The sequence below is a fragment of the Tachypleus tridentatus genome, chromosome 10 (genome assembly GCF_004210375.1).
Source record: "Tachypleus tridentatus isolate NWPU-2018 chromosome 10, ASM421037v1, whole genome shotgun sequence".
In the NCBI taxonomy this organism is placed as follows: Eukaryota; Metazoa; Arthropoda; class Merostomata; order Xiphosura; family Limulidae; genus Tachypleus; species Tachypleus tridentatus.
In genome coordinates, this window is record NC_134834.1 from 131921333 (window position 1) to 131944212 (window position 22880).

The following is a 22880-nucleotide window of genomic DNA, read 5'->3' on the forward strand; positions in this document are numbered from 1 at the left end:
TATTTTGTTTTAAAAATACACTTGGAAACAACAGAATGCAAGCTTGTCAACACTAATGTTATAATTTTTAATACAAGATTATTTAAAACAATTAAAATTAATGACAGATTTTTCTTATTCTAATTACCTACCATATATTTTGCAAATAAACATGCTGGATGTAAAATATATTTGACATTACCATAAACAGAAGTAGTGAACAGGGTTTGGGGAATGATGAAGGATCTTTGCAACCTCAAGGTACAAAACATGACAAGTATCAGAAATCATACACTGAGCCAGAAGCAAGAAACACCCACTCAGTTTCAAGATCCAAAGCAAGAAATATCCTTTTTATAGTGTTGCCAACTCATGACAGGAACTTCATTTGTAGCATTCAAAACCCAAAAAATGATTAAAACAAGTTATAAACAAAAAAAAACATAAATCATCTCAAGGCAAAACCAGTTAACACACGTATGTACTTCCAGCTATGGTAATTAGTAAGTTTCTTTTACACAACAGTACTGACTTATGAGCAGTTGTAAACTTCGAAACTGAGAATAGACAAACTCAATGACTCATTAAGTTATTATGTCTGTTGCAGGAAGTGAGAGATGAAATATTTCCATATGCCTTCCTCAATAGATGCAGTTTATTGTTTGTCATACTCATATCAACAAACAAAGAAGGTGTGTTATCAAAACAATGGGATATGAACTATGAACCTTTTGACACGCAGTCCTAGACACTAATCACTAGGCCACAGAATAGTTAATGTACCAGAAACCTAAACTGTAATATGGAGCATATTTCTGTCAAATTGGAAAATTAATTCCATACCACTACCAGAGAGATGCAGTTTTGAGCTAAACTTGTTTTCTTTAGCTAGATATATACAGACAAAATATATTTGAAAAATAACAATTATATGTAAAACAACATCTATACAATTTTCTCCTGATGTATACCTCAAGAACACATACAACCACACTGTTTGGGCCAATTAAATTTCATGTGGCTAAAATCTTGATGCACAATTCTCAGGTGATAGTGATATGGATCTCATTATTCAATGCTGGGTGATTAAAATTCAATTTTAGTATACTAAAATCAATGAAAACCTTACTTATGTAAAAATAAAACCTAATGTGAAGCAACTGTACCTTGCAACTTTGACCAATTTGGGCTTTTGCTTCTCCAAAATGTCCAACAAAACTTTCATTGTCTTCCCAGTATCAATGATATCTTCTACTACCAGCACATTCTGTAATGTTATAAATTGTCACTAAGCAATAAAAAGGTGTAAGAAAACAAGAAAGAAAATAGTAAATATCTAGAAGGTCAAAATGTATATAATTAGTCCACATCTTATAGAACTTATAAAGATAGTTGAAAGAAAATGTTTTAAACTCATACTTGGGTATATTCAATAAAACATTTCATTCAAAATGGTACATACAATGTATATCAAACCAGTCCAGAAAGTAATTTATATTCAAAGATACACATGGAGTGATAATAAATACTATAATATTATTTTCATAATGCCAATGCTCTTATGTACTAATACAGATTTATTGTAATATTTCAAAAGTTTGATTTTAGTAAGTAACAGTTTAATTAATAAACCTTGAATGTTCTCACTTGTCTAGCAAGATTGCAGTTTATTTACCTATACACGTAAATATAGTAAATAAGTAATTTTATCCCACAGATGGCATTACATAAGAAGTTAAACATATAATTACTGTAACTTCATTTCAAAAATTGAACAAATTCTCATGAATTAAGTGAGCAACGTCCTTTGACACTGACTACTGAAATCCATTTAGACAAATCAATACTCTCAGTAAATTTTATATTTTGAATGCATAAAGCTTTAATATACATAAAATGATAAAGCAAACTTTAATATTTTAGTTAAAACTTAAAAAAATGAAAGAATAAATGAGCTCTAAACAATATTTTCTGATTTATTTTGCATGCAAGTTCAAGCCACCCACAACTAACACAAATTATCTCAAACCTGGAAAAAAATTATTGATGCCACATATATTGAAAACATAGTACTAATGAAACTGATATTTTTGCAAAATATACAGTGCACATTTTGTGCTATTTTTCTTTTCATGAATTGGTACTAATATATGAAACACCTATATATGTTCACCTAAGGGTAAAATGATGCAAAACTATTACCCACCTTGTTCTGAAGGAAAGACAGCCCATCAACACCAAGCACCTTAACATTTCCTGTTGAATGATCATCCTGCAATGATTACAAAAAAAGTATTTTGCTTATATTACAATTAAAAGTACTTGAACATTTCAAGAGATTGAAAAATATCCAACTCATATCTATTATCACTAATAAAGAAGTGAATTAACAGTTAATTAGTTTGAAAACTTAGGAGTCAAAGAAAATAAAAATGTTTATTGAAGAAAAGAGCAACCAAGATGCATGTAGTATATTACAATGATAGAAAAACAACAACAATCAGGTTACAAGTTTCATGTAAAACTATCACAAAAAAATAAGAAATGTCTCAAATTTGAACTGTAGGTGATTATGTGTAGGGTGTGTGATTTTATTTCTAGAAGTTAGTTTAACCTTCAACCTCTTTCATAATATGATGACACAATATAATATTCACTGTATTGGCCAAACCACAGTCCACAACTCTTTTTGGAGGAATATTAGTGATGCTTTAGCAAATGCACCAACAAAAGCAACTGAAAGAAGCAGGCAAGAAAGAGCGACAAACATTTGTTCTTTCACTGTTCAGCACACACACACACACACACACACACACATATATATATATATATATTAATATACTTGTTGGTGATTTTAATATAGATGTTTTGACATTTGATGATGTTTGTTATAAGAATGCATATTTTAAGTTTTTGTCTGAGAACAATCTTCGTATTATTATTTCTTCTCCTACACGGATAACCAATGTTACTAATTCTTGTATTGATCATTTTTAATTAGTGGAAATACTGTTAAAATTGTTATTCTTATATTGTTGAGAATTTTTGACCGATCATTTTCCAATTGTTTTATGTATAGACATTTTATCGGATCTAGAACATGTCTCAAATGTTCAAAAGATTAAGTTTAATGAATTGAGTTCTTGTTTGAATTTTTCAGATTGGTCCTGTGTTATGAATTGTTCTGATGTTAATGTTGCTTATGATAATTTTGCTGAAGTGTTAACTGATTGTATTCAAAGTTGTACTACTACTGTTTCTGTGTCACAAAAGTTTAGAAAAATTAAGCCATGGATTACCAGTGAATTGGTTTTGTTAATGATTAAAAGAGATAAGTTAAAAAGAAAGTACATCAATTTCCTGATGATATTTATCTAAAGATTAGATTTAAGTGTTTAAGGAATTATGTTGTTAGCTTGACCCGTAAGACTAAATGGACTTATTATCATAACCTGTTTAAGAAAGCTAAAACTATTAAACAGAATTGGAATATTGTTAACTCTATTATTGATGTTAAAAAAAAATAAGAAATTTTGTAATTTTGGTACTACTGATTTATCTGATTTGAATTATTTTTTTGTTAATGTTGCTAAATCTACTTGCTCCAATCCTAAATTTTGTTCTCAGGGCATGCCTCCTGCTCCTTCTTCTTCTTGTTACCTATATCCTGTTACTGTATCTGAAACTATGAATAATATTTTCTCCTTATCAAATTCAGCTTCTAATGGTGTAGATGGTGTTTCGTTAAGATTTTGAAAGCTAATGCTAATCTTTTGCACCAATTTCGACTTTTTTAATTAATTTATCTTTTACTCAAGGGAAGTTTCCTAATGCTTTAAAGTTATCATTGGTCATTCCTATTTATAAATCTGGTAATATTTCTGATTTTACGAATTATAGACCTATTTCCTTATTAATACATTTCTCTAAACTATTTGAAAAATCTATGAAGATTAGAATTTTATCATTTCTTGATAGACATTCAGTTTTGTCTCCTTCTCAATTTGGCTTTCGCCTGGGCTTGGAACGGAGGTTGCTGTTGCTAAACTTGTGGGAAGTATTACAGAAGCTTTGGATTCTGATCTTCATCCAATTGCTGTTTTTCTTGACTTAGCCAAAGCTTTTGATTCTGTTAATCATAAAATATTGTTAAATAAATTATCTTATTATGGTTTTAGAGGCATTGTTTTGATTGGTTTTTTTCTTACTTTCACAATAGAAAGCAATCGGTTTGTATCCATAATAATTATAGTGATTGGCTTACAATTAATGTTGGAGTACCACAAGGTTCTGTTCTGGGCCCTTTATTATTTCTCATTTATATAAATGATATTCTTTACCAACAGTTTTTTGGAGATATCCAAGCCTATGCCGATGATATTGCTGTTGTTTATAGTAAGCCAAATCTAATTAATGAAGCCATTATTTCTAGTGATCTTAATAAAATTAAAATTGGCTTTTCTGTAATGACTTATCCTTAAATATATCTAAATCTTTTCTTCTTCAGTTTAACCTTTATGGTGTCATTCCAGCTTTTCCTTCTATTTTTTATCATTCTAGTGATTGTTATACTTACCCTAATTGTAAGTGTCCCAAATTGACTCAAGTTTCCTCTGTTAAATATTTAGGAATTATTTTAGATCGAAAATTAAATTGGCAATTTCATATTAATTCTTTAGTTAATAAATTAAAATATAGTTCTATGCTAATTTTGAACTTAGTCATTGTGCTCCTTATCATATTTTGTTAAGTGTATATTATGCTCTCTTTCAATCTTTCTTACAATATTGTATTTCAATTTGGGGTGGCACATATAAGACTTTTTAATTCCTATTCACAAGTTGCAAAAAAGTGTTTCTCTCTTATTTTTACTCATAGGCTTGATACCGATTTCAGTAAATTTAACTCCCCTCTTTCATATGATAAACTTTATTTATATTTTTAGCTTTATCTACATTGCATGTTTCTTTTAATAGGCCTTTAAAGTCACTTCATATTTTACACGACTTCAATCTTTTTTTCCAATTAATGTACCCACACCACGTAAAACAGTTACACTTCATCAATATCTTTATTTGGCACCTCGTATTCATAATTTTATTCCTTATAGTATAAGATCTTCTATTAATCGTGTTAATCAAAAGAAATACTTAAAACAATGGATCTTAAATACTGATGATAATATTCTGGGAACTTTATATTGATTTTGTAAGTTTTGATTTTACTTTATTATGTGTTTAACCATCACAGGACGAGTTAACTCTTTGTTGATGGTTTTATATTGATATTTGATTTTTTGTGTCTAATTTATTGCTTAATAAATTTATTATTATTATATTATTATTACATTTTCTTCATGTGTAAATAAGTTACAAAAGTAAAATGAACAAGAAGAGCTTCAATGACCTAAATTACCATGTTCTAAAAACTAAAGCACAAAAGCAAACTGTTGCAACTATTGTCACAAACTAAAAAAGAATATCAATGGAAGTGACTGAATAAAAATTGTATCATAATAAAATATGTAAAGATTTTTTTTTGCATGACAAATAACAAACATCAGGCAAAGTAGAAAATCATGTCTGGTAATAACCCCTTCATAAAGACACTTAATACAGCAAGCTTGTCAGAAGAACAGATCACTCTCTTATCTTTAATTATACAAATATTTTATAAAGTTCCATTCACCTTTGGATTAACAGATGGAACCTTGCCATTAGACATGATGAAAGAATGAGGCTTCAAACTTGTGCAAAGCATGCGACTATATCCATTACTGTAAGACCAGTCATAGCCTTTGAAGTATAAACTTGTGCTTTATTAGATAAACCAAGTTAACAGTACTAAGTTGTATTTCAGTAGAATGATTACAGAAATGTAGGACCTTACTTTTTCCAAAATTCAATGTTTACATATTATAATCTTACTATGATGGAGCAATGGTGTGGCCATATATATCTATATATGTAACTAAAATAATAAATACAATGGTACCATCTATGTAAAAACGGCTCGTTTGGGTTGGGAAATTTTTTTACGTAAAGGAGTGAACAACGTTTCGACCTTCTTCGGTCATCATCAGGTTCACAAAGGTTGTGCTGGAATATAACAAGATCATAATACCAGACAGAAGTGGTGATTGATGCTTATTAAGTGTTGCAAACAAAAATCCATAAGATATTTTCTCACTTTGGGTATTCAACATTCAGACAAATATAAAAATAACTACAGTATGTGCAACATACTTTTTTTTTTTTTAAACCAAAGATGCTATAATAAGTGTTGAAAATATATTTCCAATAAATACTGACATCTCACAATATTAGCTATTCTCTTTCAGGGCTGCCTTCTATATGCAAACTCTTTCTTTACATATGCCTTCCTCTCTCCCCTGTTAGTGTGTATGTGTTTTGTTATAGCAAAACCACATTGGGCTATCTGTTGAGTCTGAGGAAAATTGAATCCCTGATTTTAGCATTGTAAATCTGTATACTTACTGCTGTATCAGTGAGTGACTCCCTGTTAGGACTGCAAGATTCCAACACTTTCATGCATGTTGTTTCGCTTCACCTCCTCACAAATAGGAATATGACGTGCTCATGTGACACCCTCCACATTTCTCTACCCAACTATTACTTCAAAATTTGTCAGATGTAAATACCAAAGAAATATGGGGAAAAAAGATGAGAAGAGTGACAGAAGGTATGTACTCCTCAGAAATACATTTTCAATATAGGAAAATTATAACTTCTGGCATGATATTTACCTTTCCTCACGAGATTAGCTAAAATCCCACACTGATAAGGAGGGACCAGTGCTAGGAAATGATAGAGCAACCAAAGGATACCCCTGGAAGTGAGAGATTCAGGTATGAAGATCAGAGGTGGAGAATCACAGCACTCATGAGCCAAATATATTATTTGTCCAACTGTGGAATGAGAAGATATAGAATGTTTATGAAGAAAAATGTCTTGCAGTTATTCAAGGTCAAGCAATCTTATGGATAATTCCATCTACACAGTAAATGTGCAAAGCCGTGAAAGATAAAGCACGAGTCAAAATGGATGGACAGTGCAGATTTAAAAAATACTTGATCAGGCACCATTTGCCACAGAGTAGGATCCATGGGATACAGAACTAGATAAAGAACACTGAAAAAAAGTATGAATAAAAACTTACCAGTTAGAGGTATATTGATGTGGGAAAAATGGTTACAGGTGATAGACTAAACCCCAACAAATAGAAATTTGCAATATAATGAAAATAATAGGAGATAAACATACTGGGTATGGTCCACATGCCAGATTATAGAATCTCCATCATAGGATAACAAAGATAAGAAGCAAGAGAAAAAGGTGTTAGATCTGATGGGAGTATATTTAAAACAAATTTCAGTAGGATGAAGGTAGGAAGAAATAGGCCAACTGCATCAAAGGATGGACTCAACTGATAAAAAGTGAAAGAATGTGAAGGGAGGAGAACTTCCAATGAATAAAGGACCAGGAAAGTGGATCACAAAAGGAAGCAGTATAAGCAATATAACAACAGAGACCTAACTATGCTCAGAAGTGTATTAAGACTCAGTCGAAGGTGAAGATGGGAAAGGAAAGGAAAGAAAATGGGAGAAAAGGTGAAACCACCCTCCCAAGCAGTAGAGGTCTTCTAGAAAAAAGAAATTATCTGGATAAAGGATAAGAATGGTATAGAGATAAACAGATGGCTGGCTAATCACAAGATCTTGATGAGTTGGGAAGGAAATGTGGTAACAAGAGATGGGAAGTGGGAAAAAAAACTGGACAACAAATCCATATGACAGAACCTAAAGCACCCATTAATCACCAATGAATAAACTTGAACAGTGAAGCTCCGATCAGATTTAAACTGACTGGGAAGTCACTGAAACTGGTAATGATGGGGTTACATCATCAAGAAAAGTGATCAGAAAGTGTACCTTGAGTAGAAGGAACAGATAAGGGCTGGAAAGAATGGGAAATAGTAATTGGAGACCTATGATGTTTTGGCTAAGACAAATAGGCCAGAATATTTGTAACGGTGGATTTTTGTTAGACCTAGGCCCCATGAGGCTCTAGTGCTAGGGACCTCATAAAAAATTAAACATTTCAGAAATATGGTCATATGTAAATTCCCAAGATATGTTGATGGTAAATGGGCCTGAGCCAATAAGGCATCCTGACTTATAACGCCCCAATATAGAACCCCCATACATAACACCAGAGAAGATGTGAGCTAAGTGGAGGAGAGAAGAGCAAGGACATCTTAAAACCTCCTCAAGATTTTTGTAGAACTGATTGGTTGGTTGATTTAGTGTCTTATGGCACAAAGCAGCTAGGCTCTCTGCACCAAACATCCAGTAAAAAGTTAAAATTAAAGTAAATTTAGTAACATTCATAAAAGGAAATTAAGATAAAACAAAACAAAGTTTAAAGAAAACATAAATAGCATAAAACCAATGTTTCCATCTAGTCTACAATGTTAAGAGAAAAACTACAGTAATACAAGTAGTAAAGGGCTTTCTGTAGTATAATTGTAATTATCATAAATCACCAGGAAGACTAACAGGTAAGTATGAAAACCACCATCAGTCACCTGAAGTTGGCCTTTCCAGTCCTGATTCCAAGTTATTTCACATTATGGCCATTTTCAGAAAGTAATAAAATTTTTGAAAGACTTGTAGCAAAATTTTAATAACTCACCAGGATGAATAACAGGTAGTTCAAATGGATAGTTCAAAAGCAACGTTAGTCATCTGAAGATGGCCTTTCCAGTCCTGGTTTCGAGTTACTTAACGTTACGGCCATTTTATAATTTCAAATCAAACCAGATGGACTTTGATTCTTAAAAAGATCTAACATATAAATTAAAAAACTTAAATAGCATTAAATAAATTAAATTAAATTTAAAAGCATTAAATTAAATAGATTAATGGCTTTTAAAAAACCAAAAACATTAACAAGGTAGATGGTGTCACCATCACCAATAACACTGTCTAATGTTATGGAAAAACCTTGGGACAGAACATGTTTAAAATGGCGCCGTAATTAAGAGTCATAACGATGGCAAGAAATTAAAATGTGGCTTATTGTGACCTGAGTGTTACACAGATAACACACTGGTGCATCACTTCCAGACAAAGGAAAACAATGAGTAAAAAAACTGTGACCAATGTGTAGTCCAGTTAGAGCAACTTCCTCCCTCAGATTCTTATGGAAGCAAGACCAAAGTCCAATATAGAGTTTTATTTGGAAAAGCTTGTTTTTGCATTGCTCACTCCAAGTCAACTGCCAGCTGGCACGGAGCTAAGCCTTCAATACAGGACCATAGTCCATGTATGGAACAGGTACAGCAGTGATAGTGCCAGAGCAGATAGATTTAGCTGTGGTGTCAGCTAGCTCATTCCTGCAAATACCAATGCGGCCCAGTATCTAGAAAAACTGGATAGAAGTAGATGTTAAAGAGAAATGGGCTAGTCAGTTTTGAACAGTTTTTTAGTGAGAACAGGGTGTGAACTAACATGAAGCGATTCCAGGGCCAGAAGAGAACTAAGCGAGACAGTATAAACAGTGTAATTCGAGTACTGCTTGGCTTCTATGTTATCCAGGACAAAAAAAGTGGCATACAATTCAGCAGTGAACACAGAAGCTGTAGAGGAGCTTCTGCACACAACCACTAAACCACAACAAACTATGGCAGAGCCCACAAAGTCACCTGATTTCGAATCATCTGTATAAATAGGAATGGAAGGATGGTTCAAAAACATGTTTAGCAAATAGCAGACAGTGTTTCCAATTGGGAGTGTCTGCTTTTCTCAGATGACTTAAAGATAGGTCACATTTGGGGACTGTAAGAAGCCATGATGGGATGGGCTGACCAGTGGATACAGCAATGTTATCCAAAAACAGACCCAATTCATCCAACTGGGCCTGGATATGAAGGCCAAAAGAAACAATTACAAATCATATGTTCTAAAAAAGTATGGCTCACAGAGGAAGGAAAACACAACCCCAGGTGGGATGCTTTGGTAAGAAACAAAGTTTCAAAGAATATAGTAAAGACAGTTGCAAATGGCAGAGGTGTAGAGAAGGTTCATGAAATTCTGTGTACAAACTCTGGGCTAGGGAAGTGCAGAAAGTCATGGTGCAGAGCTGATGTCCCTGATGATGATCTGCTCCCAAAGTGGTGGAAGAGAGGACACATAGGATGTTCAGTGCTCTTGTACATTTGACTCACAGCTGCTTAATGTGTGGTATAAAGGTCAGCTTATGGTCAAAGATAAACCCCAAGAATTTTGTATCAAGGACCAAAGGAAGCACAACTTCACTGACACAGAGTTCAGGATTGGGGTGAATACCTGTTGGTGGCAAAAGGTTCATGAGACTATGTATAAGCTCTGAACTGGGGAAGTGTGAAAAGCTCCAGTGCAGATATGAAGTCCTTGATGATGAATGGAGTCCAGCATTTTTAAGGCTGAGGGTCTGGCAAAGCTATAGACCAATGATCCATAGTTGAGTTTTGATTGAATAAGAGCATGATACACCTTTAGCATAGAACATCAATCCCAAGTGGTGGAAGAGAGGACATGGAGGATGTTCAGTGCTCTTGTACATTTGACCCGTAGCTGTTTGATGTGTGGTATAAAGGTCAGCTTATGGTCAAAGATAAGCCCCAAGAACTTTATCTCAGGGACCACAGGCAGTACATCTTCACTGATACAGGGTTCAGGATCAGGGTAAATAAACAAATAGAAGAATGTCTGAATACAAGTGCTGCCAAATGAAATGGTAAATGGTAGGCAAGTGTAGATGGAGTCAAAACACATGAGCATGTTATGCTTTTATCGACAAGGAGATGACATATGAGGATTTGCATGAAAGACTTGAGAATTTTGCAATTCCAATAGGGGGGGGGAGCAGAAGGTTTTGTGCCATGAGTAAAGAAAAAAATGTATATAAAGGGAGGCACTGAACAAGAATAGCTAATCTGGAGATGGCAGGTAAATGCCATATCACAACATAGTTTTAAATAAAACTACTCTCCTCACTACAAGAACATGACTCTCACTAGAACTGCACATGAAAGTCTGATTACACCTTTATTATTGTAATTTTTAAATATTTTACTAAAATTCTATTATTTAAAAAATACATATTTAGTGAATAAAAATATTAAAACTTTATATCAGCATTTTAAGCTCTACACTGAATCATTTTGATGCAGTGAGTATAACTAAGGAGCACAATCTGACAATCTTCCCATACAGTTCTTTGTAGAAAAATAATTTTTTTTTAGAAAATGTTCATTTTCTTTACAATTTCTTACAATTGAATACTAACTACAAACAAAAACAGCTTCCCTACTGGCAGCATTACTGCTAGTTTTTGAAATATAACATTCAATCCGAATCAATAAAATATTTTCAAATTCTTACATTAAACAAAAACAATTACAAAAATCAAATATAAAATTACCCAATTATTAACAAGTACAAATGTGAACATGTACTTACTGATACTGATTAATATAGTTACATTTTCAAAACTTTTATCACCTGTCGAGACTAAGTTTCTTTCACATCATTTGATAAGGATATTTTCCTCCAAAACAATTACTAAGAAAATTATATAAAAGAAAAAACACACAAAAACTACATATTTAGAAAGTGAAATATTACAGATATATCACACAACTTTGTTGAGCTTAGGAGGTATTGAAAGTAAATAAATTTACTGAATTATCAAACTATAAAAAATCTAATAAAAAGATAAAAGAAGTTGAATAATGCTGGAATCTTCTCAATATCTTACCAATTTCATCAACAACTGTACAAAAACATTCTTTAACATATACTTTTTAAATTATTGGTTAGAAATGTAATACACTATCTTTATGTTTAATAGATCAAGTGCATTTACGAAGGAGCCCTTGAATGTTTGTTCTGAATATAATTAGAAGATGTTAGTCACATGGATTGTAAAACAAAACCAGCTAACTCGACTATTTAAAATCACTGTGGTTTCTGTTGAACTTAATACCTTACAAACTTGCACATAAAAACACCAAATTCTAAAGAACAGCACTTATTTGTTTGTGGTAAATTAATTACTGCATGAATATCGGTGGTATGATGATTTGTGTCTAGACATAGTATTTGTAATCTTAAAATGCAAAATTATGATTTAGCTTTTTATCTTGTTCTTCTGAGATTATCTCTTTATAAATGCAACAACACTTGTATATTTTTCTCTCCTTGTACTTCTTCAGCTATGAATACTGTTTAAATTACAAGTTTTGGTTGTTACATACTCTATTTTATGTTACTGAAATGAACTTATGTTTCAAGATTATCTCTTGATGTCAGATCAAAAGTAATGTGGCTGAACATAAATTTAAAAAACTTTCTTTTAGATTATGATGTACAGAATAATGTATATCGTACAGTAGAAAATACGTTTCTTACCCTTCAACCTGAATTTTAAGAAACCTTAAAATATATAGCTGGGTGAATAAAGTGATCAAAATTTTGTATTTTTATTAATAACATCTCAATTTGTTTGTAGATATTTTTTTAAATTTACCACCAAGTAAATAAATATTGTTCTCCTAGCTATCTTAAAAACTATTTCTTTTAATGAATTTCACTAAAATCTTTCTCAACAATTTTTTTTCAAGAGTGGCTAAGACATTTAAATAATTAATGTTATGTATTTAAAAGCATAAGAGGAACATGCTTTTTCATAACTAAAATTTCAGTACTGATATATACATACAATCAATAATACTGTGATGTTAGACATAAAATATGCTCTAAGAACAAAGTATTACTTGAAATTTTATGGTTTCTTCATAGCTAAAGAATTACCTACTATACCTAACACTGACAATGGTTTGGTGTTTATAAATTCACTAATCCTGCACTTGTGTGGTTTCATAAGATAAAATGTCACTCCCACATTTTATCATTAACATCCACTGCTTGTAAATGTACGGCTAGATTAGACTTATTTGAATGTATGGAAGGAGTTATTAAATTAATTACCATAATAAGATATATAGTAAAACACCACACAAATATTATTTCCCCCTATAAACTACAATACACGCAACATTTATGAACCACTACTAGTTATATGATTAAAAATATTTCTGACTAGCATTGCAGGTGTGATTAATAAATATTGAACATTATTCAGTATTTTTGTTATAATAAATTTATATAAACTGAATATAGCAATCTCAAATCAGGTAAGGGGCTCACAACACTACCATTACAAACTTGTTTGAACAAGTTTCAAGAGATGTTACACTTTTCAAACAAATTATGGAGTGAACAATAACTATGCTGTTTTCAAATCATAGGAATGCAAGAATAGGTTTTCAAATCTATCCTTTGACTAGCATGATTTATTATTCTCCTGCACTGAAAATATAATTTTGATGGGGACCATGAAAACTCAACTTTAAAATTCAGACCACCCATAACCTTATTCAATCAAAGCAACAGAAAAGATAAGCAGCAATCCCCATCTGCTTTATCCATGGATTAGTAGGGTCTGGAATGGACATGCTTTTGAAGCAAAATACCATGAGTATACAGTGAGATTGGTGGGATCTGCCTCCACCTCAGATGTATACAACCATTGCTATGTTATTCCACAAATCATCATCCTTTCAGGACAAATCCCACCAAGAGGAAGTACTGGGATTAGGCAAGGAGTAACCTGTGCAACATCATCCCCCCGGATAGGAACTTACACAGATTGGAGTGCATTTATCACAAGCTAATGTCCCAAGTAATCACAATCTGTAGGACAAGCAGAGCTGGAGCAACTAATTCACTAGGTAGCAGTTAATATACCCATTTGACTTCTGGTCAGCTGTACAGTGCAGAATTTTTGAGATGGATAGATAAGTGGTATACTTATCTTTTGTAAACAAAAGTAGTGTACAGAAAAAAAAACTTACCAAGTCACAGCTGAATCAATGTTTGATGTATGGTGACAAGTAGAAAGCAGTAATGAGACGAGGAAGAAAGAGCCACTTAATAAAAACAGTGAGAGGTATTTTCCATAAGCTCAACGGAAGAATTTCCTTCAATGAACAATGAAGATGAAATATAAGGGGCTAAAGAAAAGCCTTTATATCTGATGCAACATTACATGGAACAAATTTAGGAAATGTGGAGACAGAAATATGTCAGTCCAATAAGCTGACAAACCCAAATTGTAAGGGTAGAAGGAAAAATGTCATGGAATGAAAAGGTGGGATCAGGAACCAAGAAAGGAAACAATGCATGCAATTTAATAAAGATAAACACAAACAGGAGGGGCATAGAAATCTATCTAGATAAGACCAAGAATAAAGGTGAGAAATGATCATCAAAGAAGTTCCATCATGTGCCACTAAAGTTTTGGGCAAAAAATATCAATTTGGAAAAAAAAAAGAGGGCATATAAAGAACGAAAAAGCATATGTGAAACCAGAACAACAATGTCCACAGACTAACAGGAGTTGGATACAAGTCCTAAGGGAAAGGAGATACACAGAACAGAAGCCCAAAGGTTCAAATGAAGGGAGTGAAGAATACTGACATTCCAACCTGGAAGAACAACATAAAGAAGAAATTTACAAATTCAGACAGATTGCAACAAAAGGGTTGGTTGGTTGGTTCATTTGGTATTTTATGGCACAAAGCAACTACACTATCTGCAACAAACATCCAGTAAAAAGTTAAAATTAAAGTAAATTTAGTAAAATTCATGAAAGGAAATTAAGATAAAACAAAACAAAGTTTAAAAAAAACATAAATAGCATAAAACCAATGTTTACATCTAGTTGTAACTTCAAGAAAAAACTACAGTAATATAAGTTGTAAAGGGCTTTTTGTAGCATAATTATAATTATAATTATCATAAATCACCAGGAAGACTAACATGTAAGTATGAAAACCACCATCAGTCACCTGAAGTTGGCCTTTCCAGTCTTGGTTCCAAGTTATTTCATGTTATGGACATTTTCAGAAAGTAATAAAAGTTTTGAAAGACTTATGGCAAAATTTTAATAATAACTCACCAGGATGAATAACAGGTAGTTCAAATGGATAGTTCAACAGCAGCATTAGTCATCTGAAGTTGGCCTTTCCAGTCCTGGTTTCGAGTTACTTAATATTATGGCCACTTTATAATTTCAAATCAAACCAGATGGACTTTGATTCTTAAAAAGATCTAACATATAAATTAAAAAACTTAAATGGCATTAGAATGATTAATTGCCTTTAAAAAACTAAAACATTACCAAGGTGTACAGTGTCACAATCACCAATAACACTGTCTAACGTTATGGACAAACATTGGGACAGAAAATGTTTAAAATGGTGCCGTTATTGAGAGCCATAACGATGGCAAGAAAATAAAATGTAGCTTATTGTGACCTGAGTGTTACACAGACTACACATTGGGGCATCTGTTCCAGATAAAAGAAAACGATGAGTTAAAAAAACTGTGACCAATGCGTAGTCTAATTATGACAAATTTGTTTTTCCGATCCTCTTGGAAACAAGGAGGTCAAAGTCCAATAGAAGGTTTTATTTGGAAAAGCTTGTTTTCACATTGCTCCTTCCAAGTCCCAACTGGCACAGAGCAGAGTCTTGAATAAAGGAACATAATCCATGTATGGGATAGGCACAGCAGTGATAGTGCCAAAGCAGACTTAGCTGCAGTGTTGGCGAGCTCGTTCCTGCGAATACCAACATGGCCTGGTATCCAGAAAAACTGGATAGAAGTAGATGTTAAAGAGAAATGGGCAAATTGGTTTTGAATATCGTGGAAAACAGGGTGAAAAATAACGTGAAGCAATTCCAGGGCCAATAGAGCACTAAGCAAGACAGTATAAATAGTGTAATTCGAGTACTGCTTAGCTCCTATGTGATCCAGGGCAAGAAAAATGGCATACAGTTCAGCAGTGAACACAGAACTTATAGAGGGGATTCTGCACGCAACCACCGAACAACAACAAACCATGGCAGAGCCCACAAAGTCACCTGATTTCGAATCATCTGTATAAATAGGAATGGAAGGATGGCTCAAAAACATGTTTAGCAAATAGCAGACAGTATTTCCAATCGGGAGTATCTGCTTTTCTCAGATGATTTAAAGACAGGTTATATTTGGGTATTATACTAAGCCATGGTGGGATGGGCTGACCAGTAGATACAGCAATGTTATCCATGGGCAGACCCAATTCATCCAACTGGGCCTGGATATGAAGGCTAAAAGGAGCAATGACAGATCGTCTGTTCTGAAAAAGTATGGCCCACGGAGGAAGTAAAACACAACCTCAGGTGGGATGCTTTGGTAAGGAATGAAGTTTTGAAACATATAGTAAAGAAAGTTGCAAATGGTGGAGATGTAAAGAAGGTTCATGAAACTCTATGTATAAGCTCTGAACTGGAGAGGTGGAGAAAGCCCTAGTGCAGAGCTAAAGTCCTTGATGATGAATGGGGTGCAGCATCTTTAAGGCCGAGTCCTGAGAGAGCTATAAACCAGTGATCCATAGTTGAGTTTCGATCGAATAAGAGCACGATATATCTTTAGCATAGAACATCAATCCACTCCCCAAGTGGTGGAAGAGAGGATAAAGGTCAGCTTACAGTTAAAGATAAGCTCCAAGAACTTTGTCTCAGGGACCACAGGAGGCACCATTTCACCAATACAGAGTTCAGGATCAGGCAAAAGTGCATGCAAATGGTTTTAGAGATAAAAGATATAGTCGTTTGCTGTGGTACACTTCAGTAAACGATTGAGGGAAATCTGTAGCTGTCACTCAATATACCTCACATTCAATGACCGACATGAGATGTGAAAGTCGTTAACATAGAGCCTGTTTGCAACAGTGAGAGTGTTGTTTAGTGATGGTATTAATCTTTATACTGAAAAGTGTGACACTCAAAACACAGCCCTGAGGGACTCCAACATCTTGTAGAAAAGAATGGGAAAGTGTCAAACCCACACAAACTTGTAATCTCCTGTCCATTAAAAAAATTTTAATAAAAATGGACAAATGGCCATGTAACCCATATATATGGAAGTCCTGTAACATGCCATACCTCCATGTTGTATCATAAACCTCAATGTCAAAGAATATTGATACAAGATGTTGTCCTTTGAGAAAGGCTTCTCTGACTGATGTTTCAAGTCAAATCAGGTGGTCCATGGTGGAGAGCTGTCATCAGAACCCACACTGGGTGGGTGAGAGGAGGTTGTTTGATTCAAGGAACCAAACAAGAAGAGTATCAACCATCATATCTAAGGTCTTATAAGGACAACTTGTCAAAGCAATTGGATGATAGTTTAAAGAAATCTTGGGATCCTTTCCAGGCTTAAAGAAAGGTAGGACAACAGCCTGGCACCAAGCATAAGAAAAAACATTCTCCTACCAGATCTGGTTAAAAACAATCAAAAGAATAGCAAGAGATATATGGTGCAGCATTTCATAGTGTACATCATCAGGTTCAACCAATGTACTGCCAGACCAATGTAGAGCCAGTTTTAGTTCCACCAGTTTAAAGAGACGATTATAGTCATACAGACAATCAGCTGAAAAGGAGAGACGTGGTCGCTCTGCCTGAGTCTTGATGGCTAAGAAGGTGGAGTAAGAAGCAGAAGTGCTAGATACCAGGCAAAAGCTTTCACACAGAGTATCAGCTACTTCTTGGCCATCAGAGAGCAACATTGAGAGTGGGACAGAGTTATGTTGCCTACTAACCTTTCAAATCTTGTCCCATATGACTTTGGAACTGGTGATAGAAGATATGCTGGTCGTGAACTTAATCCAAGATTCCTTCTGGCTTTCATGTCTTACTCACCTAGTATGTGCATGATCCTGCTGAAAGAGATGAGGTTCGAGAGTGTGGGATATCTACGGAAAGTATCCCAGGCTCGTTTTTGAGCCTTCCATGCCATGTGGCAGGCAGGATTCCACCATGGATGAGGATATCATGGAAAATGCGTCAAGGTTTTAGAAATGAATGGGATGGAACCAAAGGAAGTGGATCTTGGGGATTTGTTGGAATGTATGTAAGGATAGAGATGGGTGTTGAAGTTGATTCATCAACTTTTTTAAGCATGAAGGTCAAAAGACTTTTCATTTGTTTTGAGAAAGATTCATTTGGAGGCACAGAGAGATCCATCTGCATTCCCATTGTAGTAGTGGAATGAAGTACAGCAGCATGTCAGAGATGAAGTGGTGGACAGCAACTTTCTAACCTCAGGATAAGTAATGTTATGAATCATTTTCAAATGGTGCACCTCTTTTTCTTCCAACTACTTAGAGCAAGAACGAAAGTAGGATAGGTGAGAGCCATTGCAATTGATGCAATGAGGTTCTATTTCACACTCACAGGCAACTCACCGCAATGAGCACATGCCAAGGAACCACAACATGATGTCTTTGAATGACCGAACCGCTGACATTGGAAACATTGGAGAGGGTTTGGAATGTATGGCCATACTCTGCAATAAAGATAAACTGCCTTGATGGTGGAAGGTGGATGTGGTAATGTAAATGTCAGAACGAGGATATTGGTCGGCATTGTAATTCCATCTTTGCAAGTGGAGATACCACTCACTGCAGAAACTCCTTGAGTTGTTCTCCACTTGCAAGAATCTCTGGCTTGGGGATGTTCTTCAAATCCCTCTCAACAATAACTCCTCATGATGAATTCAAAGTACCATGAGGCATAACCTCAATAGGTATATCCCTAATTGCCTTTGAATACAAGAAGAGTTCACTGTGTTGAGATGTGGATGTTTCAACCAATATGTCACCAGATCAAAGCTTCTTTGCTGACTTTGGAGAGCCAGCAGTTCCCTTCTGAATGAAAAAGGGAGACATTTGACCTAAAGGTTTGTCTGAAAGATAATGTAGGATAAGAAAATGAGGTACAACTAGTGTTACAGATGTTGAAGATTGCTACTCAGAATCAAGTTTTTATTTGGAGAACCCATAATAATAAAAGGAATATTTCAGTACCTACTGACCCCACCCCACCATGGAGCCCTATGAGGGGATGCACTACAATGTCAAACAAGGACACTGCAGCAATGCCAGGGTTTTGGGAGCACTATACCCAAACACCAACATCAGATTCAATGTCCACAACACCTGTTGAGAACATCCAATATTGGTACTAGGTTGACCCTAGTCAAAGTGGACCAGCCGACTGACCCAAGGGGGAACATCAAGGCTGTCCATCTACAGGAATTCAAGGCCAAAGTGGTGTGTTAGGGTTGTACCCCTCAACCACCAGGATCCACTTTCAACTTATATTAATAAACTGCCAAGGAGGAGGTGCAAATAAGATGGGCTAAAAATACATGATGTGCTGACAATCCAGATCTCCTCACAATGGACCAAATAAATGCTAAGCATGAAGGAGAACACAGATGGAAAGGTAGGCTACTGATTAGTCCAGTCCTGACAGAGTATCCATTGCCAGGAACAGTGGATAAGGAATCATAGACCAAAACAACAGGATATTTGTTGCTGAGGAAAGTGGCAAAAACATCTAAAACACTTACTTGGATCATCTACAGACCTAGAGTAAAACCCACAAAATGGGTGAGAAGAAATTTCAAGATGAAATAAGGAGAATGCATAAATTAGTTGAGACTGAAATAGGACATATCAAACAGAGAATACCAGTCCTCAGTCTTCTTGGGGATGACAAAAACAGAGAATTCCAGTTGAGGATTTAACTGATGCATAAGATCAGTTGTCATCATTCTTGGGGATGACAAGAAACTTGGTAATGGAAGAATGGCAGACTTTATAGCACACTGTGAGAGAAAACCCTGAAAAGCCATGGATATGTAGAGGAATAAAAAAAACAAAACTATGTAAGACAAAGCCCAGAAGATCCATGGATCAGGGGTGAACTCCTGCCACAGGTGAAGAAAATCAAACAAACATACCCTTACAGGGACAGAAGCCACTGAAACTATTGGCAGTGATAAGTATGACAATGAGCCAAATGACAAATTGGTAAGTAACTGGATGGGAGGTAGGCTCACACAAATGAGCAACCAAAGGTGTGGCATTGCCTTGCAGATTCTGCATGATTCCAAATATTCAGGAATAATCCCACAAACTAACCTACGAAGAAAGGAAGCCACTCTTAGGTCATAAAGATGTGTTGAAGGTAGACAAACCTAGAACAACATAACACCCTAAAATGGAGATTCCAAGGATAGGGCCAAGGAAGATAATCAAACTAACATAAACCCCTCAGGGAATAAATTAACCTCAAAAAGGAGGCATATGGCTAATAGGTATTATAAGAGAGATGTTAAGACAAGATAAAGGTGGGAAAAAATGGGTCTTGGTATAAAGATATAATATTCTCTAGATCTGCCCCCACATAAGCAATAGTGACTCCAACTGCTAGGAGTTGAGAAAGAGATTATCATCCTGATGGTAACTCAATGCATAATGATTAGAAGCCTGTGGTGTATGATGCATGGTGGAATCTGCCCTCAGTTAAGAAATATATTGCTCAACATGGATCCTAATCCTGGGAATAGCAGGGAAGACAAGGTAATCAGCCACTGAGGTGGCATGTAACAAGGAAGGTAAAAGATCATATGAAATTTGAAATACAGATGAAATGTAATAAACCTGAGAAATAATGTTCAAAAATGCTGAAAACACCAGGTTGATTCCTAAACAGAGGCCCTGGTTAGCACACCACAGTTAGGAAATAGAAAAAAACTGCCAAATCCTCCTTGTTACAAACAGATTCTGCATAGATGGGAAGAGATAGCCCAACTTTACAATGGTAAAATATCCCCACACAAAACTTCTGTTCCTGTCACAACACTCAAAGTAGTAGTAACATAAACTGAAGTCATAACACAAAATTCAGAGTTTATCATTGACTGTGAATTAGTCAACAACTAAGAAACGTAGAGAAAACAAAAAGACAAAGTTTACTTGGAAAAAAACAACAGTAAACAAATTGTAGACAAAAAAAAGAAGAAAATATCATAGCACCACTTCACAGAAAAAATTATCATGTTAAATCATTGCAAATTCAAAATGTCTACATTAGACAACAGCCTAATGAAAAGTTGTGGTTAGGTGGAATTAAATAGAGGGTGTAACATGCATCAGGAGGGTGTCATATTCCTACTGGTGGTGATTTTTTTGCATGATAATTTACATGCAAATATGCAATGAACCACACTGATTGTGGGGTAGGAGAATGTTTCAAGGTTGATGACAAGTGAAACAATTTTACATATGCAGGGCAGCATTGAACATGAAAAGCTATTTTGTGATAGGAAGTTAAGAAATCATAGCAGAAATCACTTCTCAAGGCTTGTGTACAATATCAGAACTCACCAGTTAAGTTGATCTATAGAAGATAAAAGTTGTTCGAAGATGCTCTTCTACATCTAAACACATTTTAAAATTCTTAACAAAAACTTTGCTTCTGTAATAACATCATTCGTACAATCAGTTGGTAGAATGAATGGTACCTTGTTTCATTAGTTTTTTGGAAAACAGATTCAAAAAGCATATATAATAAACTTTACAACATATAAATTGTACCTTACATACAAAAAACAGAATAAAAGCAAAGAAATAACTGAGGAAAAACTACCTCATAACTCTGTAAACGGATAAAATCTACAGAAAATGGAACAGAGTTTTCAGAACTAAAACGATAGCACTGCTTAATTTTTTCCAGAAGATCAGCAAGAAATTTGTAACCTCCCTTCAACACACAGAGAGCTGCAAATGGTTCCCTTCCAAGGTCAGCTGCTATATCTCGAGCCAATCGTTCAATTCTGAAAAGAAAGTTTTTAAAATTACCTACATTTCCGAATTTTCAATGTCTGATATTTTATATCTTAGGTAGCATTCTTAGCTAACATTTATTAATAAAAACATTCATGAACTTTTGCAAATTACAAGCCTTTTAACATATTTGCAATGGGTCATGAGTCAAATGCCATGTCATTGTGTTTGTTAAGTTGAATTCCAAATTTTATTAAAATAGTATTTTATGAAATTATGTCAATAAGTTTCAAATCAAATTGCAGATTATAATGCAATCTTTAATGTTATATACTAGTTAATTTTTTAATTTAAAAGTAAATATTAAAAGAACATGCCTAAATTTAGCTTTTAATGAGTCACATAGTATGTTGGATGCAGCACTGTTTAAAATTAGATGTTTGTGATGTCAAAATGCTGAGTCTGCACTTTTGTACAAATCAAAAACTCAAATTACTAATATATTGAACCATTTTAATCTGTGAAAAGCCTACAACATTCTTTCGAATCAAGATTTTGTAAAGAATGGTTGTCTTTGTTCAAAGTTTCATATTTTTTTAAAATTGAAACACATCTTAGTTAACTCAGCTTAATAAAATTATAATGGAATTCTGAGGTATCAGTATAGTTATTTACAATTTTTTTATTCAACTGTGTACGTATATATAAAACCTAAAAAGAAAAATCCTCCATGTGCAAAATTTTAAAAGACTTAGCAACCTATGTCCAGCAGCAACTGACTTCAAAGGTCATAGCGAGAAGAAATAATTGTTTGCTTTACTTCTAGATTTATTGTTCTATGTTTTTAGAAACAATAAGCTTAATAATTTATTTCTAAATAGCAATAATCCATATATAAAGTATAATAATTGAAATATGGCTACATTACAAAATACTAGTGCACTACAAGACAGTAAAGACTAGAGGTTAGTTTTATATTATTGGATACGAGTCCATGTGCACTACGTCAATGCAAGTTATGGCTAAAAGATCAATATTATAAGAAAAATAATAAATACATATAGCATTATGAGATTTAAGCTACTTAGA

At 34.1% G+C, this 22880-nt stretch overlaps 1 protein-coding gene across 3 annotated transcripts in view; it reads right to left on the reverse strand.

Moving 5' to 3' along the window:
* Window positions 1–22880, reverse strand: part of LOC143230336 (hypoxanthine-guanine phosphoribosyltransferase-like) — a 44987-nt gene that overhangs the window by 14966 nt on the left and 7141 nt on the right. For all 3 annotated transcript variants that reach the window (XM_076463728.1, XM_076463729.1, XM_076463730.1), the window contains exons 3-5: window positions 21655–21841; window positions 2186–2251; window positions 1146–1246 (exon numbers count right to left, since the gene is read on the reverse strand). In XM_076463728.1, coding sequence (XP_076319843.1) covers window positions 1146–1246; window positions 2186–2251; window positions 21655–21841 — 354 coding nt within the window. The remainder of the gene's footprint in view (window positions 1–1145; window positions 1247–2185; window positions 2252–21654; window positions 21842–22880) is intronic.